General features: G+C 37.7%; 1 protein-coding gene across 1 annotated transcript in view; it reads right to left on the bottom strand.

The window, feature by feature from the left end:
- LOC131027209 (uncharacterized) overlaps positions 1-23,328 on the bottom strand; it is a 147,174-nt gene that overhangs the window by 89,987 nt on the left and 33,859 nt on the right. Inside the window, exons 2-3 of the mRNA XM_057957214.2 lie at positions 21,982-22,216; positions 21,506-21,675 (exon numbers count right to left, since the gene is read on the bottom strand). Coding sequence (XP_057813197.1) covers positions 21,506-21,675; positions 21,982-22,216 — 405 coding nt within the window. The remainder of the gene's footprint in view (positions 1-21,505; positions 21,676-21,981; positions 22,217-23,328) is intronic.

Genomic DNA, 23,328 nt, shown 5'->3' with positions numbered 1-23,328 from the left:
GACTCAGCTGAAAACCATGATCTGTTAGGTACTTATCAATTTTCATGTACCAAGCCCGAGGAGCTTGTTTCAGACCATAGAGTGCTTTGACTAGTCTACAAACCTTCTGTTCTTGACCAGCAACCTTGAATCCTGGGGGTTGCGTCATGTAGACTTCTTCCTGTAAGTCACCATTCAAAAAAGCACTCTTGACGTCCATCTGATGGACTTTCCAACTGAACTGGGCTGCCAAGGCAAGAACAAGCCGTATGGTACTCATTTTGGTTGTAGGAGCAAAAGTCTCCTCGTAGTCAATGCCTTCTTTTTGTGAGAACCCACGAGCAACAAGACGAGCCTTATACTTGTCTAGGGTTCCATCAGCTTTGTATTTTACTTTGTACACCCATTTGCAGCTAATGGGCTTCTTCCCTGAAGGAAGATCAGAAAGGGCCCAAGTGTGATTCTTCTGAAGACTCTGGAACTCAGCTTCCATAGCCTGTTCCCACTCAGGTATACCTTTAGCCTCTGAATATGTCTGAGGCTCAAAAACACTGTGTATGTTAGCCATGAGAGCAAAATTGACTGTATGTTGCTGTTTGCTCTTATTACGGGAGGTTCTACCCTCAATGAGCTCAGTATCCCTGAGATCACCAATGGTCTTGGCCCACCATTTAGGCCGGAGAGTAGAAGTGCTAACATCTGGAGGAGCTGGAAGAGGCTCAGGAGCAGGAACAGGAGCAGCAGGAGGAGGATTATTCTCCGGAGGGAATTCAGGTAGTGCATCATCGAAAACAGATTCTGCATCATCCCTCCCATCAGGCGAACCTAATGGAATAAGAACACTATGAGGCTGATCCTCTGAACACTGCTCAAAAGAAGGGGACTGAAAGAATCCTCTGTCTTCATCAAATACAACATCACGACTGAAGATAAGACGTTCAGTGTCTATATCTATCAGTCTGTAGGCCTTATGGTGATCACTGTATCCTGTCATCATGAGTTTCTGACTTTTCGAATCCAACTTGGAGCGCTTAGCATCTGGAATCCAAACATAGGCAACAAAGCCAAAAACCTTCAGGTGGCTGATCTTAGGCTTCCAACCAGACCAAACCTCTTCTGGAGTCTTCCCCTTAACAGCCTGAGTAGGGGAACGGTTAATGAGGTAGACAGCAGTAAACACTGCTTCAGCCCAATACTTATTCGGAACACTCCTGTGTTGTAACATAGAGCGAGCCATCTCAACAACCGTACGATTGTGACGCTCGACAACACTGTTTTGCTGAGGAGTGTAGGGTGTAGTCAATTGGCGTTTGATGCCATGGGTATCACAGAAGTTGGAGAATGCAGAAGAACAAAATCCCCCCCTGTTATCTGTCCTAAGAGTAATGATGCTAGATCCAGACTCTTTGTCAACAAAGGACTTAAACTTCTGAAAGATACTAAATACATCTGATTTGTGTTTAAGAAAGTACACCCACATCTTTCTACTAAAATCATCTACAATAAGCAAAAAGTATTTGCAACCAGTAACAGAAGATGTATTCATAGGACCACAAATATTAGCATGAAGTAGTTGAAGTACCTTAGATGTGCGCCAAGACTTTCCATGTGTGAATGAAGTCCGATGCTGTTTGCCAGCTTGACAAGCGCCACATACTCCAAGATGTTGAGTCTGAATATCAGGTAACCCTGAAACAAGTCCCTCCCGAGATAGCTGAGAGAGATACTGAATGTTGAGATGTCCATATCTCTAATGCCACAAAGTGCTGAGAGGAGAAACACGAGCTGCCAGAGCCACTTCAGGAGAATCACCAGTGTCAAGAAGCCTATATAGGCCATGATCCTCTAGACCAACAGCAACAGTAAGACAAGTCTCCCGATCAATGATGGAACACTTGTGAGCACTGAACACCACATCTAGCTGAGGAGAATTCCTCATAATCTGACTGACAGAGAGCAGATTAAGTTCCATACCAGGAACATAGTACACATTCAGGAAAATGAGAGTCCTGCCACCAGACTGTATCTGAACAGTGCCTCTGCCAACAACTGTATACTCCTCACCTCCACCAAATACAACGGAATCACTGAAAGATGAGAAGTTTGTAAACCAGTCATGCCGATGAGAAAAGTGACGTGATGCACCAGAGTCGATGTACCAAGCAGAAGACCTAGCATGATCTGAAGACCTCTTAGCCATAAAGGCATAAAAGGCAGACTCCTTCTGCTCGGAATGTTCAGCAACATGCGCCTTCTGGTGTGACCCTCCCTGCTTCTTTTGTTCAAAAGTGAGCCTCTGACGGCAATCTTTCTTCATATGGCCGTACTTGTGACAGTAATTGCACTGCACATTCTTCTTCTTAGCACCATCCTGTGTCTGAGAAGAGCCTTTCTGCTGAGAAGACTGAGAGGACTGAAATTTGCCTTTATCCTTGTGAAAGGATTGGACTGTGAAGGCATTTTCCGAGGAGGCTGACGTAGTACCACTACCAAATTGTTGTTTCCAGCGATCCTGCTGTAGAAGTTTGGTGCACAATTCTGAAAACTTCAGATCAACATTAGTGGAAGTAATATTGAGGGTCTCAATGAAGTGTTCATACGATTTCGGAAGACTTTTCAGAGTGATTACTACCATGTCTTCTTCCTCCATAGTCCGACCAATAGCTTCGAGCTGATCTCGAATGTCCTTAATCCTCGTGAGGTGTTCCTGTAAGGACATACGTTCATAAATCATAATGGAGAACAGCTGATTCTTTAGAAAGAATGCTCGGCTCTTGTCGGATGTCTCATGCAATTCCTTTAGATGCTTCCAGATGTCGGAAGCTGTCTTGCCGGAAGGAATCTGCGGTAACTGATCATCAGTCACTGAGAGTTTGAGAAGCATAACTGCCTCCCGATTGCGTTCATCAAACTTATCTTGATCTGCACCAGGTGAACCAGGACTGAGCTCTTTTCCCAAAACAAGCTGGTCAAGACGCCTATATTCAAAAATGGTCAACATACGTTGTTTCCAGATGTTGTAATTGTGGCCATTAAAGCGTTGACTACCTTCTAACATCAGATTGGTGAGAGAAGCCATTTGCACGTTTCCCAATGTACTGAAAGACGAGAGAAAACCCAAAAGGAATCTGAAAACCAAATTCAAATCCGTTGGCTCAAAAATCGAGGCACGGAAAACTATGCACCCAGAAAAATCGGGCAACTACCCAGATTAGGTTTCGAAAAACCCACCAAGAATCTGCAAGAAAAATTTATTTTCGATGAAAACTGGAAGGTAAACACCTTAATCGAAAAATTCAGAGGGTCGTGGAAGCCATGAGATGCCCAGAAAAAAAATGCAGTCGAAGGAAACTTGGTACGGGAGCCGCGTCACTAGTAGAGATGTCCACACGGGTTTTATAACCCACAGTAGCAAGCATAAAACAATGCGACGTCTGCAGGTCGCGCACAGAGCCGCGGACGCCGTCGGACAAAGGTCGCGACGAGTCTGCAGGTCGCGCACCAAGCCACGAACGCCGCCGAACACAAGTCACGACGACTCTGCAGGTCGCACACCAAGCCACGAACGCCGCCAAACACAGGTCACGACGACTCTGCAGGTCGTGCACCAAGCCACGAATGCCGCCGAACACAGGTCGCAAAAAAAAACGCGACTGTACAAACCCGCAAAGTAGTCACAGGAGCTAGGAAACTGAAAAACCCTAGATGGATTTTTTTAAAAAGACACAAATAATTTTGAAAATTTCCACTAATTGGAAATTAGAATTAAAAAAATTTCGAAAAAAATTCTCCTATAGCTCTGATACCATAAAACAAATGCAGAAGCATATGGATTTCAAAGAATTGATTAATTAACAGAATGAGCAAGACGCTCATAAATAATACAAGAATATTTACAAGAATAGCAAGTTTCTAATAAGAAACTGCTGAGAAGATCGTAGACGATCTAACTAGAATAGAATATACACTATTGAGCATTAATACTAAAATTAACATTATTTTAATATTCTAATAAGTAACTCATTTGAGAGGGAATAATTTTGGAATCAGAAGTGCAGATCTGATTTAAATAAGAAGTGCAGATCTGATTGTGAAAGGTTGTGCCCCTTTCAAAGGGCAGGAATAATGAAGGGATGCACTCTTTCAAAGGGTGCTAATGGTGAAAGGGTGTGTCTCTTGCCAAAGGGCATACATGATTAAGAGGTGTGACCCCTCCCTCACACTGAGAGATATAAAGAAAAGGCATGAATACGATTCCTATTGCATAGCAGATCAAACAGAAGCACAACTTCTCACATTCACAGCAGTTAGTGATTACTATAAGAAGATTGAATGGAATAAGATTTATAACAAATAACTATTGCTCTCTGAATCAATCCTCTCCCTTTCCTCTAGCAGCAATCGCCTCTAAAACAGGTAAGGGATTAGATAAACTAAACAATAATGATTTGTAAGCAGAGATTAGACAATGAAGTGATGCGATTGGCAGCATTCTACTCCAAGGGTCACAACCTCATAGGAAAGTCATAACCCTCCAAGTCCAATGGATGAATATAAGAAGACATTGCCAACATTCAAGGGACCATCAACCACGAATATAATATTCAGGCAGTCAGTCTGGTTGCTACTGTGGATTTTCCTTTTAGAAGATAAAGGTACCCTCTCTCTAACCCTCCCTTATTGACTAAGAATAGTAATCTAAGGCAAAAACTAAGGTAATTAACAAAAGAGGACATTACAAGTGGTATCAGAGCATGATTCTGCCAACCTGTGAGAACAACATTAAAGAGTAAAAGTACAATTTAGCAATGAAGGGCACACCTCTTCCCCAATAGTCAATCAAAGGAGGAAACAGCATTGTTTTGTGCATAAATTAAGCTTCATAGTTCATATCAGACCTTCATCATCAGCAAAAAGGAATTTTAGTAAGCAGCAGGCTTTCTTTGACAGTCAGCAAAGTTGTGATCACCATCTATCCCTTTTAGTTAAATCCTTAGCAATCTTGTCAAGAGTGACTGAACTTCAAAGGATTTTCATTAGATATCAACAGGATTTTTTCATCATTTCAGGCAAGTTTTCAGATATATGATGACAGACTTTCAAGCACGTATGACAGTTGTGCATGATATCTTTGGTTTCAACTTTCAAGCATACATCCACAAGGTTAAAACATTTGCAATAAGCAGATTTTCAGCAGCAGTTTTCCAGTCTTGAAGTTTCCTGAGTCGAAGGTTTTCAGCCATCACAATGATTGGTTGCTAAGGTTTCAAATTATGATAAGTTCATTGTTTTGGTGATTGCATTCAGACTGATCAGAGAAAACTCCACAATAACAGTATGACGGAGAGAACAATTCTTCATATGCTCAAGGATTTTTGACTTTTCAGAACATTTAGAGTTCTGATTTCTAGCCAAGGTTTGGTGCACGGTGATGATTTATGCATGCAAACTACAGTTTGCAAAGGTGCTGCTATTAACAAAGCCACATGGCTTGATGCTACCCAAACAAGGGAAAAGGAATACTCTAAACATACAATATCAAAAGACAAAACCTTCTATGATAAGGAAGGGCATAAGAGAACCTTTATCTCTAGAGATGACCATGATGTCTTAGGAAGCAAGAACTTATGCTCCCAATGCAAAGGAAAATGTAGGCCTAGGCATATTTCATATTTGTGAGCAAGACAAGGGTTCTTGAGAATTAGGCATGCAATGGAAGGGTAATGAGAAGTGACAGTCCTATGACTAAGATAAGAAGCAAGTTAGATTGCCTGGTTGGACGTTCCTGCCTCTTGTGGGCTAAATGATGAATTGATTACCCCAAGAGATGGATCTGGCCCTGGTTGGATGTTCCTGCCTCTTGTGGGCTAAGTAATGAATTGATCACCCCAAGGGATGGATCTGATCCTGGTTGGACGTTCCAACCTCTTGTGGGCTAAGTAATGAATTGATCACCCCAAGGGAGGGATCTAGTCTTGGTTGGACGTTCCTACCTCTTGTGGGCTAAGTAATGAATTGATCACCTCAAGGTAAGGATCTGGTCCTGGTTTGATGTTCCTGCCTCTTGTGGGACGTGATGCAAATGGCCATAACTTGGATATTGTGTGCTCTCGGGCTTAGTTGGGTTGGGCAGTTTACCGACGTCCTTCTGTAATGTCCCCTACTAGGAGAGTTGCCAGTTTACCAATAATTAACATATATTATTATACATTACTATGCTTTGATTCATATTTCTTAAATTATTACATGAATTAGTATTCATAACACATTTACAATTCATTACATTAAGTTCTATCTTAGCTTATTTCCCAGACCTAATAAGGGAAGGGGGGATTTACTCTCATAGGATGCTGACACCAACTACAAAGAGGCTCCCTCAAGGTCCAGGATTATGTCCCTACCCATCTTGGGTTCACCGTCTCTTGTGATGGTTTTCTCGCCTTTTCCCACACATACCAACCTATCCACTCATAGGACTTGGTAAATGAATTAAGACTAGGCCACTAATATAATAAACTGTCATGTATTCTATATGCATATGTACATGGATGTATCAAATATACATCTAATATTCCTATTATAACAAAATGTAAGTCTCATTACCATACTCCTTAAGTAATGCTTAATTATCAGATTAAAATTATATATATCTCTGTGTGTGTGTGTGTGTCTGGTCCAACTCTACTGCTGCTGCAATTTTTTATTAAATTTGTGTTTTATCTTATAGAGATAGACAGAAGTTGCAGAAGGGTTTGTAGGTTTTGAAGTATGCAATATGTATTTAAGAAATATGCTTGTAAATTACAAGTATAAGCAAGCTGATTATTGAAAACAATAAATTGAGAACAAATAACAAGCATACCCAGAATCCTTTGCTTTTATTTGAAGGTCTGATTTCTTTAAAACCAGCAAGTGCATAAGTCTGAATTTTTATTCAAAAAAAAACAATGTAGATCTGCTCTTATTCAACATAAAACCACGCCTAAATGCAAGAATTAAAACGCCTATGTGTGAGCAAGCTGAGAGCTTGGGAAAAAGGCGTCCAAACCCTCAGAGAAACCAGCAATAACAAAGAACTGAAAACCTAATACAAATCTGCCCTGTAAGAAATCAGATCTGTTTCCAATAAGCACCAATTTGACCTCTGAATGAAGCCAATCACAGCTGCAACAATTCAACTGATCTTTCATAGTCTCACAGTCACCATACAATGAAGAAAGAACGTTCTCCAATGAAGAAATCCAGTTGAAACCCTCAAGCTTCAAGAACCAGAGAAAGAGATATCAAGTAATCAATATTAAGAATGATGTTGATCTCTCAAAAGGGCACCTTTATGCAAAACCCACGATTTTTTCCTTTTAGGGTTTGTAAAATATAATAAAATTCCTTCTAGTGTAAAAACACTCATAAAAGGGGTGCCCAACTATGGAGAATATATTTAGTCACTTAAATAAATTTAAGTGATATACATTATTAAAAAAGTCAATGTGACTTAATAACTGTTAAAGCACAAATTTGCACCCTACTAAACTATAAGTTTAGCAATCTGGCCTAACATGGGATTCACTTCTGCATGTGGGCAATGCATAACCTGAAATGAAACCTCCGGTTCCTAGGCCGGTTCCTATTGGATAATCACCTGATACTCTCTAGTATTGGACTAACTTTGCAGGGTAAAGGATAAGAAATTACAGAAATGGAACTTAAAACTGAACTAAACTTAACTAGAACCTGGTGATACACCAAAATGTGAGAGATAAATGATAAAAACCGATCTCAGTCTACAATATTCTACTTTAATTGATAAACACTTCTTTCCTGTTATAAGTTTGCATAAGTATTTCATAATAAGGTCTTGAGATGAACCAATGAGGAATAGTAATGTTTCACTCAAAAATTTTGAACTTTTAAACACATACTATGACCTGCAAACATACACACGTTCCTATATTAAGGAACTGACTAAGACAAGTAAACAAGGAGCAATATAACTCACAAATTTAGCTTCATCAATCATGCTTGTACACAAAAAATTGGAAGGAAAACAAGGTTTGATTCCATAGAAAATCGCTCCAAAAGATGCTATCACATATATAATATCTCTAAATCTGAGTTACAGAATCCGTGCAAAAGAAATGCTAAGGACAAGAAAACTGTCTCTGAAAACACTGTTCTTGCATAAATCTGAACCAACTCCAAATCAAGTGTCTCCAAGCACTAAGTACAAAAATTCTCCAACTGATTGAGTCGGATGCAAGAAAAGGGCCTCAAAAAGAGGAGTCTAGAAGACACCAAAAAGGGCTACAAACATGGAAAAGTCTTCTTCAATCAATAACCAACCCAACAGACCACTAGAAACAGCCTTAAAAAGCTCAACCAAGTAATAAAAGCTCCCCAAAATGGTGGAAAAGTCCAACTTCGACCTTTTGCCTAAAAGTGCTCCAACCTCCCTAAATTCACTCCATTTGATTTCAAACAACCTCATGTTCCTATAAAAATGTTCTTGTCTCCAAAATTATCTCAACTCCTTTTGAATATTTCCCAAGTGGTTATGCATGCTCCTATATGCTCTCCTTATGTCTCCAAACCGAAAAGACTTCTTCAATGAGAGCCTTATCTCTCCAAAATTAACTCATCCTTCAAAACTAAGTCAAAAGACTTAGTCTCCTTCTTGCACATGGATACACCTTTTACATTTTAAATAATAATATTTAATTACAATTTATAATTATATTGTAATTAAATACCTTTACAAAGAGATACCAGCTTTTGACAAAGAAAGAAAACAAAAATATATAAAAAGAATAAAATAAAACATATTTGATAATATCGATGAAAAATTTAAACATTTATATTATCAAATATGTTTTATTTATTCTTACTTTGTTTTCACAAAGCCCAGCGGACTTGAAGGAAAATATAAAAATTACAAAGGGCTTTTTGTTACCCTAAAAGCTTTACACTCCTATCGCACATTTCCCATTTTGCAAAATGAAAACAATTAAGAAGCTTTTCGAGGGTTTGAGACCCTTTGGTGCCGCCATTGCTGTTCTGATTTTTCCATCGCGTTGTGAAGTCTTTGATGAAGAACATGTGTTTTTACTGGTGTTGCCGCCCAAGATAAATTTGATTGCAGTTTTTTTGAACAACTCAGGTCGCGACTGTGCATTAGAAGCTAGACTTTTTCTTGAAGGCGTGCTGGGGTTTTCTGAATCTTCTCTTTAAAAGCAAATCCCATTTTCTACAGGTATGAAACGGCTCCTTCTTGCTTTATTCTCTGTTAATATGCCGTTGTTGGAAGTATGAAGAGGGTTTTTACTATAATACATCTTCTCTTTTGTTTCTTCGACATCTCAAATCTGTGTAAAGCCTTAAAAAAAAAAAACCCATTTTGTGCGTAGCCTACAATCATTGCATTTCGTGAGAAGACATCTTTATGAGGAGTATTGTCAAACAATTCACGTGATCTATCTATTTTTTCCACATTTTTCATACACATCTGTCGGGGAAGTAACGTGCTCTGTCTGTTTTTTTGTTTTACATTTTGCATACATGTCAGCCAGGGAAGTAACGTGCTCTGTCTGTGCTGATCTTAGAAGGAAATAGGCTATCCTCTCTTATCTCTGCACATTTTTCTCACTAAAATCATCTGTTGCAAGCTGCAATTCACGCCATGAAAACCTCTTCAACTACCCAAAAGAAATCTTTCTGTCATCCTCACCAAAAACATCAACGAAAACCTCTTTCCTGTAGCGCAACCACCAACACTTCCACAAAAGGAAGATAAAGCATGTCAAAACTACAACTGTCCCTCCAATACTTCCAATCAGGATTCCAACTATTGATTTGGAACCACCTGAATTTGAATTGAGAGTAGAAGCACATGGGTGCTGTAAATTTGAACCACAATTAAGTTTATTACCCGAGAAAGTGTATTCAGGTCTTTGAAATAGGGCTTCTGGGATTTGTCCAATGAGATCATTAAAAGACAAGTCCACTTCTATCAAAGTTGAAATCTTTGTTATTGAAGATGGTATCTCTCCTGTGAGATTGTTGTTTTTTTTTTAGCACTAAGTACTGAAGATAAGACAGCCGACCCAATGAGCTAGGGATATCTCCAGTGAAATCATTGTTTGACAGATTCAAATTTTGTAGATTTGTCATGTTACCAAGTTCTGGTGGTAGGCTACCAGATATGTGATTATCCTCTAGTCCTAGGATATTGAGGTACGTCAGCTCGCCAATATGAGGGGATAAGGTACCTGAAAATCCCATAGATTCCAAGTGCACAGCTGTAACATGTCCTCCACTGCAGGTGATGTGAGACCAACTAGTGCAGGGTTCCACTAAATTTGGATCCCAAGTTCCAAGTACGTCTGTAGATTCATTTAGTCCTGCTTTGAGTTCAAGTAATGCTTGACCTTCAGCATTTGTTGCAGCTATAAAGCATGGACAGTATAGAAGAATAAGAAAAAAAAGCCAGTTCGCCATAGAATGCATATTTCAGATAAACCATCAATTTTTCAACAGCTATATATAATCTCCGGAATGTTAGATTATTAGCTGATGAAGTATCCACATTCTTTCCTTGAGAGAATTGTACTTTTCCTCATAGCAATTTCCAGAGTTACTTAAGTTCAAAAGGATCATGCTTGTACTGGTTATCAAGCACACATTCTGTGGAACTTTATGATAGTGGGGTGTCCTTGAACTGTGAATGCCTTGCTCCTTAGTATACCACTAACATCTGACCTGCAAAAAGCTTTGTAAGTTGTGGTTCACCCATCTTTGATATCCTTGATGTTTGGTAATCGTTATAAGCTTTCTCTTTCATTCATTACATCCTCTAAGAACAGTCATTGATATTGCAGCACTTGTATTGTCTAGGCATTTGACTGAACTTTCTTTTCCTTGACTGTCATTGCATTCTTTGATGAGATTGTGTTTTACCCTTGTTAAATTTCCGACTTTGGCACATGCTGGGAGTGTGCTGGCAAATGTGAAATGATTCGTTTGGAGACCTGTTAGTTGCATTTGGTAAAATAATGTGACTGGTTTGTGAAGGTACCCATGTCTTCTGTATGCTGTAATAACTGTATTCATTTTACAAGCTTCTCCCAAACTTCCGCACTTCACATACATGCTGATAAGCTCATTCTGAAAAATTGTGCATGTAGCAAATACAAATATTCTGTGATTGATGAAAAAGTGGACTTTTTCCCCTTTAAAAAAAAATGTTCTTGAGAATGCAAGTCTCTAATAATTGAAGATATGTAGAGGAGTCTCCAGGTGAACTGAAAATGCTCCCCGACTTACCAACATAGATTGAATAACAGTGCAGATTTTCCTTGCTCCAATTAGTCATAAAATGCCATTGCTACCTTATGTCTCCTGACTGTGCATTTTGATCTTATGTAGAAATGAAGTTCGAGCACGAGCTCGTGACACTCATTTCATTACCAGTTGATTCTGATTTCATTGAAGTTTACTGTTTGAACATGCATTAAAATAACTCAGATACTCTGTTTCTATACCAACCTGTTGCATTGAATTGTTTATCTTCATTATGTGGTATTGACCCTTTTAAATACTGTAAGGTTTCACATTGAAATAATATGTCCCTTAAAACAGTTTATCCATTAATGTTTTCTTTTATGTATATCATGAATAGTAAAGTAAAAGGTTTCATATTTAAAACAAACATGTCCCTTTGATACTTCAGTTGGTTTCTTCATCATTCCATTTTGATATTCTGAGATTAGTTACTCTAAAAGGTATGTCGGGCTCATACCCGAAGGGAGCCTCGGTCAGGGGCACATGCCAATTAGAGTAACTAATTATCTGCACATGAAACAAACACATTAGCATAAACATTTCTTTCTCCTGAAGCAGTGATTTGTGTCTTTATCTTTCCCGCCCTTTCAAAACAGAAATAAGATAGGAAATGATAAATGATATATTGTAGGATAATCTTTCATTGCTTAAATCTGTTGGATCTAACACCTCTTCTCTTTTGTGCAGGAAAGTAGGGGTTTTTCAGAATTTGAAGATCGAGAAAACAGTCATAAGGGCAACGGGATAGCCAATAACCAGTCAAAGCAACCCAAGGCAATGACTGGTTATCCTTACACTCACTATTTGATTCTATCCTTTTCTGTTTTGGATATGTAGGAAAGATAGAAATGCTAAGCTCACGGCTTGTGTGAGGTTTTAAGAAATTCAGTGCATGTATAAATATGCTTCAAATGCATGAACTCAATTTGTAATCTATCATTGTTCAATACAAATGAAAATACCCTCTTTTTTTTTTTTAAAACACTGCAATGTACCTTTTTGTAAATGCAATCATTTGATAAAAATGCATCCTTTGGCTAAAATTACATGGGTAATGAAATTTTAGGTAACAATAACATTTGCTAAAAATAGTCAGGGCCTGTCTAAAAATAGCAAGTGTCTCAAACGGAGCCAGAAACTGCTCAAACAAAGTCTGAACTCCACCCAACACTTAACTGAAGAACAATTCCTCCATCAACTGCCTCAATGACCCTCTGTACATACCATGTTAGCATACGAGGGTCCAAGAAATAAGCTAACTCATTAACTCTATGTCCTCACTAGGGTGGGGACATCACACACACACACACACACTATATATATATATATGAGGTATTGTTGTGACCATTTCACACATCGCCCCATTGCAAATGGGGACCCCTGCTTTTTGCTTTCTAGGGTTTGTTCTTTAGGTTTTTTAGGGTTTTGTCAGTTAGCCTTTGCACATTGAGTGTCGCCAAGGGGATCACCTGGATAGCAGGTTCTGCTTGAGTTAGGTCAAGTTGGTGAGCGATGAAGTCTGAAAGTCCTGATCCTGAAATTTGGCTAAGTCTGAATGTCCTGATCCTGAAATTTGACTAATCTGAATGTCCTGATCCTGAAATTTGACTAAGTCTGGAAACTGAAAAACCTCCAAAAACTAGATTTTGCAATATAACTCCTGGAGGTCTGAAACCACTCTCAAACATCCTGAAAGTATATATGGAATATAACTTAAAGTATAAGAAAGAAGAAAGATAGAAGGAAATGTCACTTATATGTTATATTCCATAAAATTATCTTGTCGGAGAGTTCAAAAAGTCAAATTTCGCTCCTGACCCTTGCTGAGGATCCAGAGCGAATTTCGCTCCTGACCCTCTCAGGAGGTCCAATGCGAATCTCGCCCCTGACCCTTCCAGAGGGTCCAAGGCGAAAATCAACCTAGGACTCATTCCTGGCCTTATTCGACCAAATTTTGATTTGCAAAGCATTTTGTTTGGACTTTGGAATTGATTGAACACCTTGAGAAAATGATGAATTTTGGCCAAGATTGGGAATTTCGCTCCTGACCCTTGCTGAGGGTCCAGAGCGAAATTCATTGTAGATTTCGTTTGCCAACTCGCTTGAATTTGAAACCTTGTTCCTGGCCTTGAAAATGATCTTACCTAGCCCTGTGAAGTGATTTGAAACTAAAAGATTGAGCAATTTAGCCTAGATTGTAAATTTCGCTCCTGACCCTTGCTGAAGGTCCAGGGCGAAAATGTGGTTCAAGTTTATTTCTCGCTAATTTTGGCTAACTTGTTTTGTGCAGGGTTTCCCGGAGAGAAGATTGGACGTTACTGGATGCATTTGAAAGTTTGAAAGTTTGAAAATTGTTGAATTTTGGGCAACACAGATAATTTCGCCCCTGACCCTTACTGAAGGCCCAGGGCGAAATTCTCCATGAAGGTCATTTTTAGCATTGTTGTGGTCAAGATGAGGTATTAAAGGCAAGAAGAGCGGTGGAATGAGCATGATGAAGCCCCAAACCCGTTTGAAGACCAAAGGATGAAGGAGTTTTGCCTAGAGAAGGCAAATTCGCTCCTGACCCTCTCTGAGGGCCCAGGGCGAATTTCTTGTGGACACACTATTTTATCCTTTTTTGGACATGAGAATTTATTCATAGCATGAAACAAGATAACATCTTACTTAGCCAAGGAATTTCGAGATGAAAAGTGAAACAATTTGATCATGATGGCAAAAAGCGCTCCTGACCCTCACTGAAGGTCCAGAGCTTGATTTTCAAATTTGCACTATTCTCGCAGGATCAAAGTGATTTTATGATTGGAAGAGATCAAGGAAAGCATGTTCTATCCGTTGAATATAATTTGAGTGGTCAACAAAGGAGGAAATCAACCCAAAAAACAAAGGGCGCTCCTGACCCTTACTGAAGGCCCATGGCGATTTTTCAAGATTCTCCTCTTTGTTTGAAATTTTGAGGCAAAACCTGACTTGGATAGGAGGAAGAGATGATGTTTTATACCTTAGAAGCGATTGGGAGTCTAAAGAATAAGGAAATATATCAAGAAGCAAAAAAGGCGCTCCTGACCCTCACTGAAGGTCCAGAGCGATTTTTCTGAAAGACACATTATTTTATCACTTGTTGGGCTTAAAGATTTATTCATAGCATGAAAAAGGAAAGTTCTTCCTTATCAAGGTGATTTCAAAGGGAAAGGTGAGAGAAAATAGCTTAAATTTGCAAAAGCGCTCCTGACCCTCACTGAAGGTCCGGAGCTAGATTCTAAAAGTACAATTTTCTTGCAAGGACAAAACAAGTTTTGTGATTAAAATAAATGGAAGAGGGTGTGTTCTATCCGTTGAAGATAATTTGGAGAAACAACAAGGCATGGACAAGCTTAAATTTGCAAAAGCGCTCCTGACCCTCACTGAAGGCCCAGAGCGATTTTTGCAAAAAACTACAACTTTTCTTCAAAATTGTGCTAAGGCAAGGATGAGATAAGGCAAAAGGACCCCAAGAAACTTGATGAATATTATATTGCCTTTGAAAATTGAGGATTTTAGTCACAAAATAGAAAATCGCTTCTGGCCTTCACCAAGGGCCCAGGGCAAAATTTGTGGTATCCTTCATTTTCTACATTGCTTGAGCGTTGAAATTCTTAACGAATTCACCAAATTTGCTAATTTTGAGCCCTTTGGAGATTTTGAATCAAATTCACATTAAATTAAGGCATTTTGAATTTAATAAATTAATTTTTTAAGCTTTGAAATTAATAAAAATTCCCTTGGAGGCATCTAAAATTAATTTTGGATTTTAAAAAAAAAAAAAAAAAGTTGAGCGCACAAGGCATTATTTTGCCTTTATTTGACAAGTCGGCCTACTCCTTTTGAGGTTTTATTTATTATTTCACCTTTTATTTGCTAGGTCGGCCTCATGGGTAAGTGGAAGGTGAGCGCTCTATATATTGGAGGAGTGTTGCTTCACATTTCAAATCATTCAATCATTCCTTTAAGTGCGAAATTGGAGAGCAAATAATAGGTGCGAAATATAGCTTGTTTGGAGCGAATTTCTACCAAGTGTTGAAGACTAAGGAGGGCGAAATTCTTTTGAAGACTAATGGAGGCGTAATTCATCCAAAGGAGGACTATAAACTAAGCCTTGTCCATCAAAATCCGGTCTTCTCTCATCATTTTTTTCAAGTTTTTGTAGTTAAGCACTCAAAGGAGGAGGTATGAAGAATCATTTTTGAAGTTCTTATTCAAGACTTAATGTGATCCCATTGCAATTTTGTAAAGTCTAAGTCTTGAAGATCCAAATTCCATTCATTATTAATTTGAAAATGTGTAATTCTTGATTCATCATGACTTTTTTTCAAATTAATATCTTAAGTTTTACCTTTGAAAGGTCTTAAATTTCATGCTCTAAGATTTGATGCTCAAAAGACTAACTTTAATATTTTGTGTAGGCATCAAATGGAGATCCCGGAGTTGGAAAATCAAGCCAGATCAAGGACGGTCTCCTCCAAGAAGATCAAGCAAGGACAAGGGCGACCTCCTCCAATCTAGCATCGACAAGGACAACCTTCTTCGGTCAAGCATCAACAAAGGCGACCTCTTCCAATCCAGCATTACAAGGCGAGGTACATCATCATCCTGCACATCAGAGACAAAAGAAGTCAGAGCAAAGGGTTCATTGAAGAAGCAGATAGTTCCAGATGAATTAATTAAAGCTAGCTTCTCAACAACATCAAGTTGAATATCTACCAAGTTACAAGTGTCAGACGAGGTGGCATCCTAGTCATCACTTCTCCAGTCAGTGTGGTCCACCTCAGCATGTCTAGATTCAATGTACCTAACTCATGGAAGGTGGCACAAACTTCGATGTACCTACCCCAGCAATCCATTGGTCGAATTTTCCAGAGAGGACATGTGTCCAATTAATACAATTTTATCATTGGTCAAGCATTAAATGTTATATAATGGTTGTAACAAACCCTAATTAGGGTTTTCTTTGTTGAATCCTGGCCATTGATCTCAAATTGATCTGAGCCATCGAATTGTATTGTGGGCACTATATAAGCCCCGGCTCTTCATTTTGTAAAGACAGTTGGAAGGAGTTAGAGCAATAGAATAGAGTTAGTGAATAGAGAGTAGTTAGAAGGTGATTAGCAGTTGATAGAATAGCAATTAGAGTAGAGTAGAGAGAGAAGGCAAAGATTGTTGCCAAGATGTTGTTGTAAGAGACTTGTAAAACTTCATTGAAGAAATGGTGAAATTTATGGGTCGATTCGACAATTTGCATGGTCTCTATACTTCTCATACTTGATTTCATGTTATTAGATGAGTGGAAGAAATGTGCTTGATTGATGGTGAAATTCGTATATCCATACTACTAGCAGTTTGTTGATTGCAGACTTGCCTTGTGTAGTCAACTGGAATCATTCAGCTTAAGCTTAACTTCAATTGTCGCTTCTTCATTGATATGCATCAGCCTGATGGTGTCTATGTCGGTAGTGGTGATTTGAACATCATAAAGCTTTCCTTCAAAGATCGCACTAACCTTGTGGAGATGTTCCTGTAATGTCAAAACAAGACTTAGTTAGAATTTCGTCAAAGATCATTCATTGCTCCTACATTCTTAGTATTAGGATTAGATCCTTTCCTCGCCCTCATCTTTTTTCCTTTTTTCAAATCTAAACCGGTAAAATCCTGTGATTCCAGCAAATCAAACGTTCAGTCATCAAGTGTAAGTCCCCTTGTGATTCCAGCAAAATCACATCATACCACAGAGAGCTTATCCACACGTAGAGATCCTACAACGAAGAACCTTGAAGTCATCCTGATTGATCCTTTTCGCGATATCTTCAGCATTCAGAGGCTTTACTCAAGAGAGGATAAGGTACCCTCGGGTATTTTATTCTGTGTTTGATAGTGTACAAAATACACGTCAACAGGTATATTCATTGATTATTATTCCGAACAGAATGCAGGTCTAAATAACAAACATTAAAACATGATTGCAGCATACTGATCTGCAGTAACAGTAGTTGACTGCCAATGATGCAATCCCAACTTTTTTGATAATCGTCATTCCCTTAACGGCATCTCCCTCCGTCCTTTAATGATCTGCCACCCTTTCCTCTTCTAATATGTTTCACCTAACCTTTCATAGAAAGGTTGTATCTCTTTATTGGTTTTAGTCAATATAGACTAATCACGTCTTTTCAAGTTAGATTGTATCTTTTGCATTCAAACACACATCCTTTCACGTTTGGAACTTAATTACCATGAGTCAATATTCCTCAACACCATGATTATGTTATCATAGTCAGAAAGATATCGTATCACAAGTAATCGCGGGGCACTTAGAATTTAGGAGATCGCACCCTTTGGTATATTTCCTGTTTGTTTATATTAACATATTAATCATTGTCCAAAACAATTCTTTGTAATCGATGGTTGTCTTAAACATGAAGTCTACTCAGTGCCAGTTAACAACAGATTGCCTGGTCATTCTTTACAAAATAATCCGCCTATAGTATTCACTACTTTCACAGGTACAATTCTTTTATTCACTAAAGTCTTAGCTGCTGTCTTCCATCGTAAATTGTGGCTCATTACAGAAGTCAACAATGTTATAAGGAAGTCGCGTCTAATAATACGAAACTTCTGTCATCCCATTATGAGTCGTTTCTATCATCCAAACTAGTCGATTGCATATTAAAAGGTTGCGCCACCTTTGTTCTTTCAGTTGCTGCCTCTTATGTATAACATCTCAGTGACTAGTCATTTTCCAAATCTTGATCACTGCCCTTAATCAATTACTATCTTAAAAAATCGGCTAGCATCATTCATTATTGTTTTCTATCACAATCTATATATTCTGATTCCTGTTCGTTAATGCTTGTATCTGATTTATCCTTCAAACTATGTAACTTGTTTGATGCCAAAGGCCAATGCTTGATGGAGCTGATCCAATTATGGATACAAATAATAACAAAGACAAAATCCCATTATGCTGATTGGAATGGCATTGATCCACTTAAGTATCGATGCTTGATAGTGGATGAGATGTAAATTATGTTTATAATATAATATCAATTTATTTTTATTTGAATATTTCAAGAATATTATTAGTAATAGATAATAATTAAATAATAATAATATTTAAAAAATAAATAAATTTCAAATAATCATTCGTTGGTAATTATAATATTAATTAATAATAATAATTGCTTATTTAGGATATATATATATATATATATATATATATATAACGATCAAGGAGGGGACATGACACCTTTCGAGTCTCCTACCAAACTAAGCAACGATTGGTTATAGGATAATTAGCTAGTCATAATGTTTATCATAATTTGCTTATTCACTAGATGCTCATTGTTTCTTAAACTCATTAATGGTAGATTGAGTTTACTTAGCATTTTATTGATTTGTTGTTTCCTTCCATAAACAAGTTGATTCCAAAATGTGTTAGGGTAAATCTATGGATGCATTCTAGTCAATGAGAAGGATCTAACAATACTTGTCTTAGTGTGTATACTTCGTGTCTACATATATTCATGTGCATGCTCCGTGTTTTTATGTGTATGCTCTGTGTTTGGTTCATACTTGATGTGTTTCACTACTCCATGAGTGTCTATGATTACTATATACGTATCCCTATCATCATAAGATTTCTATTTTTGGTAAACCAAAAGAGATATGAATTTATTGAGGAAAGAACATTGCAATTGACGTCATAGATGTGTGTCATGCTTCTAATCCTCTTCTCAATAAATGGGAAGTTCGCCCTTACCTTGTCTCGAAAAGATATCCATATCCATAGGACCAACCAAAGCAGTTCTTACGATTTCAATTGAAGAGAAAACTTGTCTTAAATTAAACCCCCCAGTTTCCAACTATTGGTTATAAATAAAAACTGTTTGGATCTTAAATGAGAAAAATTATTTTCACCCATTTTATGGTCCCAAAATTGAACTTACAACATACATGATGTAAGTGACCATCTAATCTTAAAAAGTTGTAGTGTTGATAAGCAATACATGATGCTCCAGCAAACACCATCAAGTGAATGTAGAAACCAAAGAAATCAATGGTCCTCAAATAATATTAGCAGTGGAAAATGCAAGCCGAGAACTCCAACCATGCATGACAAGAAAGTGGACCTATCATACAATGCCGAATATATAACAAACAAGGACAGCTTGCAAACACACCAAAGTGTGGTCCAAGTGACCACAATGCTGAGGACTGTCCTAGCTTAAATATGTGAATAGAATTGAAATAGAATGAGAGAAAGAAGAGAAGCATATATTGGTTGTCACTAGAACAGCAAAGAAAAGAAAAATAGAAATATAAGTAGAAAAATAATGCATTCAAGACATAATTCAAGCCATAAAAGTTATAAATAGTTGAGTATATAAGATAGAAAGAAAGAAACTAGATTAATGTCCCCTGACTCGAGAAAAATTGCATAACTATATGCTAGAGACTAAAAATAGCACCAAGGGGAAGGATAGAGATAAAAGATACATAATAACGGGGACCATCAAAACAAGTGGTTACGAAATAGGTACAAATAGCTTAAAAAGGGGAACAAGAACCCCAAAGTCAAAGACTATTGTGATTAGTTATGAACACATATAACTATCATATTTGGGCTTAAGAATGAATGAATCCTGATGAGAGAAGTGCAATATTTCCTACACAGTCTTCCAACAAGGTCAGTCCTCACTGGTCCACAGGCTCATAGGTATCTATTCTTCCATACAGAAGAATAAAGCATGCAGCTATTATATATATGGTAATGTATTACTAGGACACAAAGTAAAGTTTTAACAATGTACCTTACCTAAGTAAGGATCTATCACACTTTATTCTGCCTCCTACTTTTGTTTATGGCATTAATAAAAAGTTAAAAACAATTTTCTGTCAAGATATACAACAGGGTCAAGAAGAGTATTTAGCAGATGGAGGCGTCTCTTCATGTGATCAATTCCAATTGTCCAACATGACATTGATAAAGAATAAGATTATCATTGACTAATCTAGTAGAAAAATTAAACAGGAAGCGAATAAGACTGAGAAACTCAACTCCAGGACAGAACCATAAGATTATAAATCTGGCAAAAGACTCGTGAAAATGGACAGGAATTATACCTTGAGACACAAGCTATTTAAAATTTTAATTAGACAGCTGAAGTTTTTGCTCAGTGAGTTGAAGGTGGCATATGTTTAAATATAATTGCTCTATCTATTTTCAGTTGACTAAAAAGTGCCCCAATGGGATTAACTTTTTGTTCAAATTCCACCACAATGATATATAAAAACAATCAATCATGCTAGAGGCAAACATCTAACACACAAACTTCAGGATGAGAATGCACTCTAAAATGCATGATGGGACTTTAGCAAGAAGTTGGGTGTTCATCAATCTTCAAAAGATTAATTGGGGATGCTCAACCTTGGATTATCTTATTCTGAAGTTGTATCTCAAACTCCATCAATAAGGTTTCCATATATTGCGGTCAGCTTACGCTACCCTTCACTCTATCAACTTAATCCATTCCTCCAATCTTTTCCATCTTTATCTTAAATTGCCAAATTTGTAAAATTAGAAACATAAACACATGCAGCAGACCATTTGCAATTCTTATCTTCTTCTCTACTCAATGTGGTTAGCTACTTGTCCAGGTTTTACACCAAGGTGGAGACATAATTGTCCATCAAATGCTAAAGAAAATGCCTAGAATGATATAGTGGCGAGAATCAAACTTCATTTGGAAATATACTCCTTGGTTGATGGAAGTTTTTAAGTTTCCTATAAGTATATTTTCACTCAATTGCTGACATAACTATTTGCTGCTCTTTCTTTTGACAATAACAATTTCATTATGCTTATCTAACCTTGCTAAATTATTGTTACCTGTATAAGAAGAGAAGATAACCTTAAGTTGAATTTGTATAGTTCACTTTTTTAAGAAAATCAATCAACACAGGAATCAATATTCACTTCTTATAATCAAATAAATCAAAAATACTATTTGTGAGTACCAAATACACATCTGTAAGCATCAAATACGTAAGATTGTATAATCTACCAGCACTGCAAATGTGCTTTTTCCAGATCATAAATGCAATCAACATTTCTCCTTTCATACCAAAAAGAAAGAAAGCAGATAAAAGCACAAGAGCTCACTTTTCAACCCCTGCAAGGTACTTATCGTAGATGGGGAAAGGAAGCCGACCTCGAGTTGAAGATGTAAGTACATCAAAAAGATTGTGAGCAGTGATTACATCTGCAACAGTTGGAATTGCAGGAGCTAATCGTTCAAAAGCCTCTGGACCAACGTAGTTCTCAATATCAACCTGTCACATACAACAAATCAGAAAGTTTTTTGTGCTGACAGATCAAATCATTACCATGTCACACACAACCAATTTAAATAAGAAATCTGACAACTGCTTAAACGAAGATGCCACAAGCTATAAAATGCAAAAGTGTGAATCCGCATTGGTTCTCTTCAAAGAAATTTGTCAAAAAGCTTTTGTTAATTATTTTCCATAACATGAATGAATGAATGAAAGATTTTAATAATGTTGAGACGCCAAAACAGCCTCTGGGACCAAGAACAGCATGCAAGCGTACAGCAAGAAGTCAAGAGCTGATCTCACCTTCAGCAAGGGCTTACTTGTCATGGCAGGGGCCTCCCAAGCAAGCATCATATCAAATGTCAGGCGACGAAATCCTTTATCACTGACATGATCAGTGAGTTGAGTTGCCACAGCAAGTGCTTTGAAACAGCAATACTCTAGAAAATTCCGTGCATACCGTGAGGGATGTTTTATGAAGTCAGATGCCTCTGTTTCAAATTGTTGTTGAAGATCCTCAGTTGAGAGAAGAAGAATCCTAGTTCCAATAAAGAGAAAGGATCAGTCATTAACATGATATGTTTATACCAAAAGTAAGATGTAATGCTGGACTGCACAAGCATTTATTCAGAAATCAATGACTGAAACTTGTGTAAAGAAATTTTAACATTAAAATGCAGCCAAAATGCCATGGAAGTTTCACAAGATATGTAGGCAGAACTAGCACAGGACAGCCAAGTTCAAAGACATTGTGGAATTGAAATGTTCCCCTTAATTTTTTTTTTTTCAATTTTCAACACAACATTCAGCACCCATTAGCATTAGGAAAATGAAACATTGAAAACATTACATGTTGGCAGTTGAACCAGCCACTTCCACTTATTCAGTGGGAGAATTACAAACTCAAATGGAAGGCTCAACCACTTATGCAGTGGGAGCAATACGTTATTCGCTGATAACCAAAATGCTGAAAAGAAAAGATATTAAGCTAGGCGGTAAACCAGCCTCTTCCACTTATGCAGTGGGTAATAAGGAACTAATCAGAATGTTGTTTGCTGTTAGTACTACTAATTAGCATTACAATATGAAACATGCATTACAAATCAAGTAATAATTGTTGTCCAACAGCTGCAAATGATATCCAATGTTTTTCCCCAGATTTCAAGAGGCTCACAACCAAGGAAACAACCCCAAAACTCCAAACGCTAAAGTCTGATATACTTAACCAGCAAACTGAAAATACAGACCAGCAACACAAGACACACTAAAACACTCCTATCTCCTCCAAAACACAGCGGATTGACTTGAAACAAAATGTTAATGAAGCCTAGAGAGGAGGCAACCAAGACAAGACCCAAACCCAGCTGCAAATATGATCTAACAATTAATGCATGCTTCCCAAGACAGCCACAAGCATGGTGCAACATGGGAGGAAGGGGTGATTTTCAATATAAAATTCAAAGCTGCGAATTAGAACCTGAAAATCAGCAGGATGGGGCACCTAGACCATAGGAAAATAATGGGAGATTACCCAGAAGCAACAAAAAATCCCTCTTAGACTTATGATTGAAAATTACTTTCAGCTCCCCAATAAACCAGCAACCTGGAAACTCACAAAGACCCCAAAAAACATCAGAAAACATCAAAAGA

Source organism: Cryptomeria japonica, chromosome 2, assembly GCF_030272615.1.
Source record: "Cryptomeria japonica chromosome 2, Sugi_1.0, whole genome shotgun sequence".
Lineage (NCBI taxonomy): Eukaryota > Viridiplantae > Streptophyta > Pinopsida > Cupressales > Cupressaceae > Cryptomeria > Cryptomeria japonica.
Note: the sequence above shows the minus strand (reverse complement) of the source record. Positions and strands in the feature narration are given on the sequence as shown.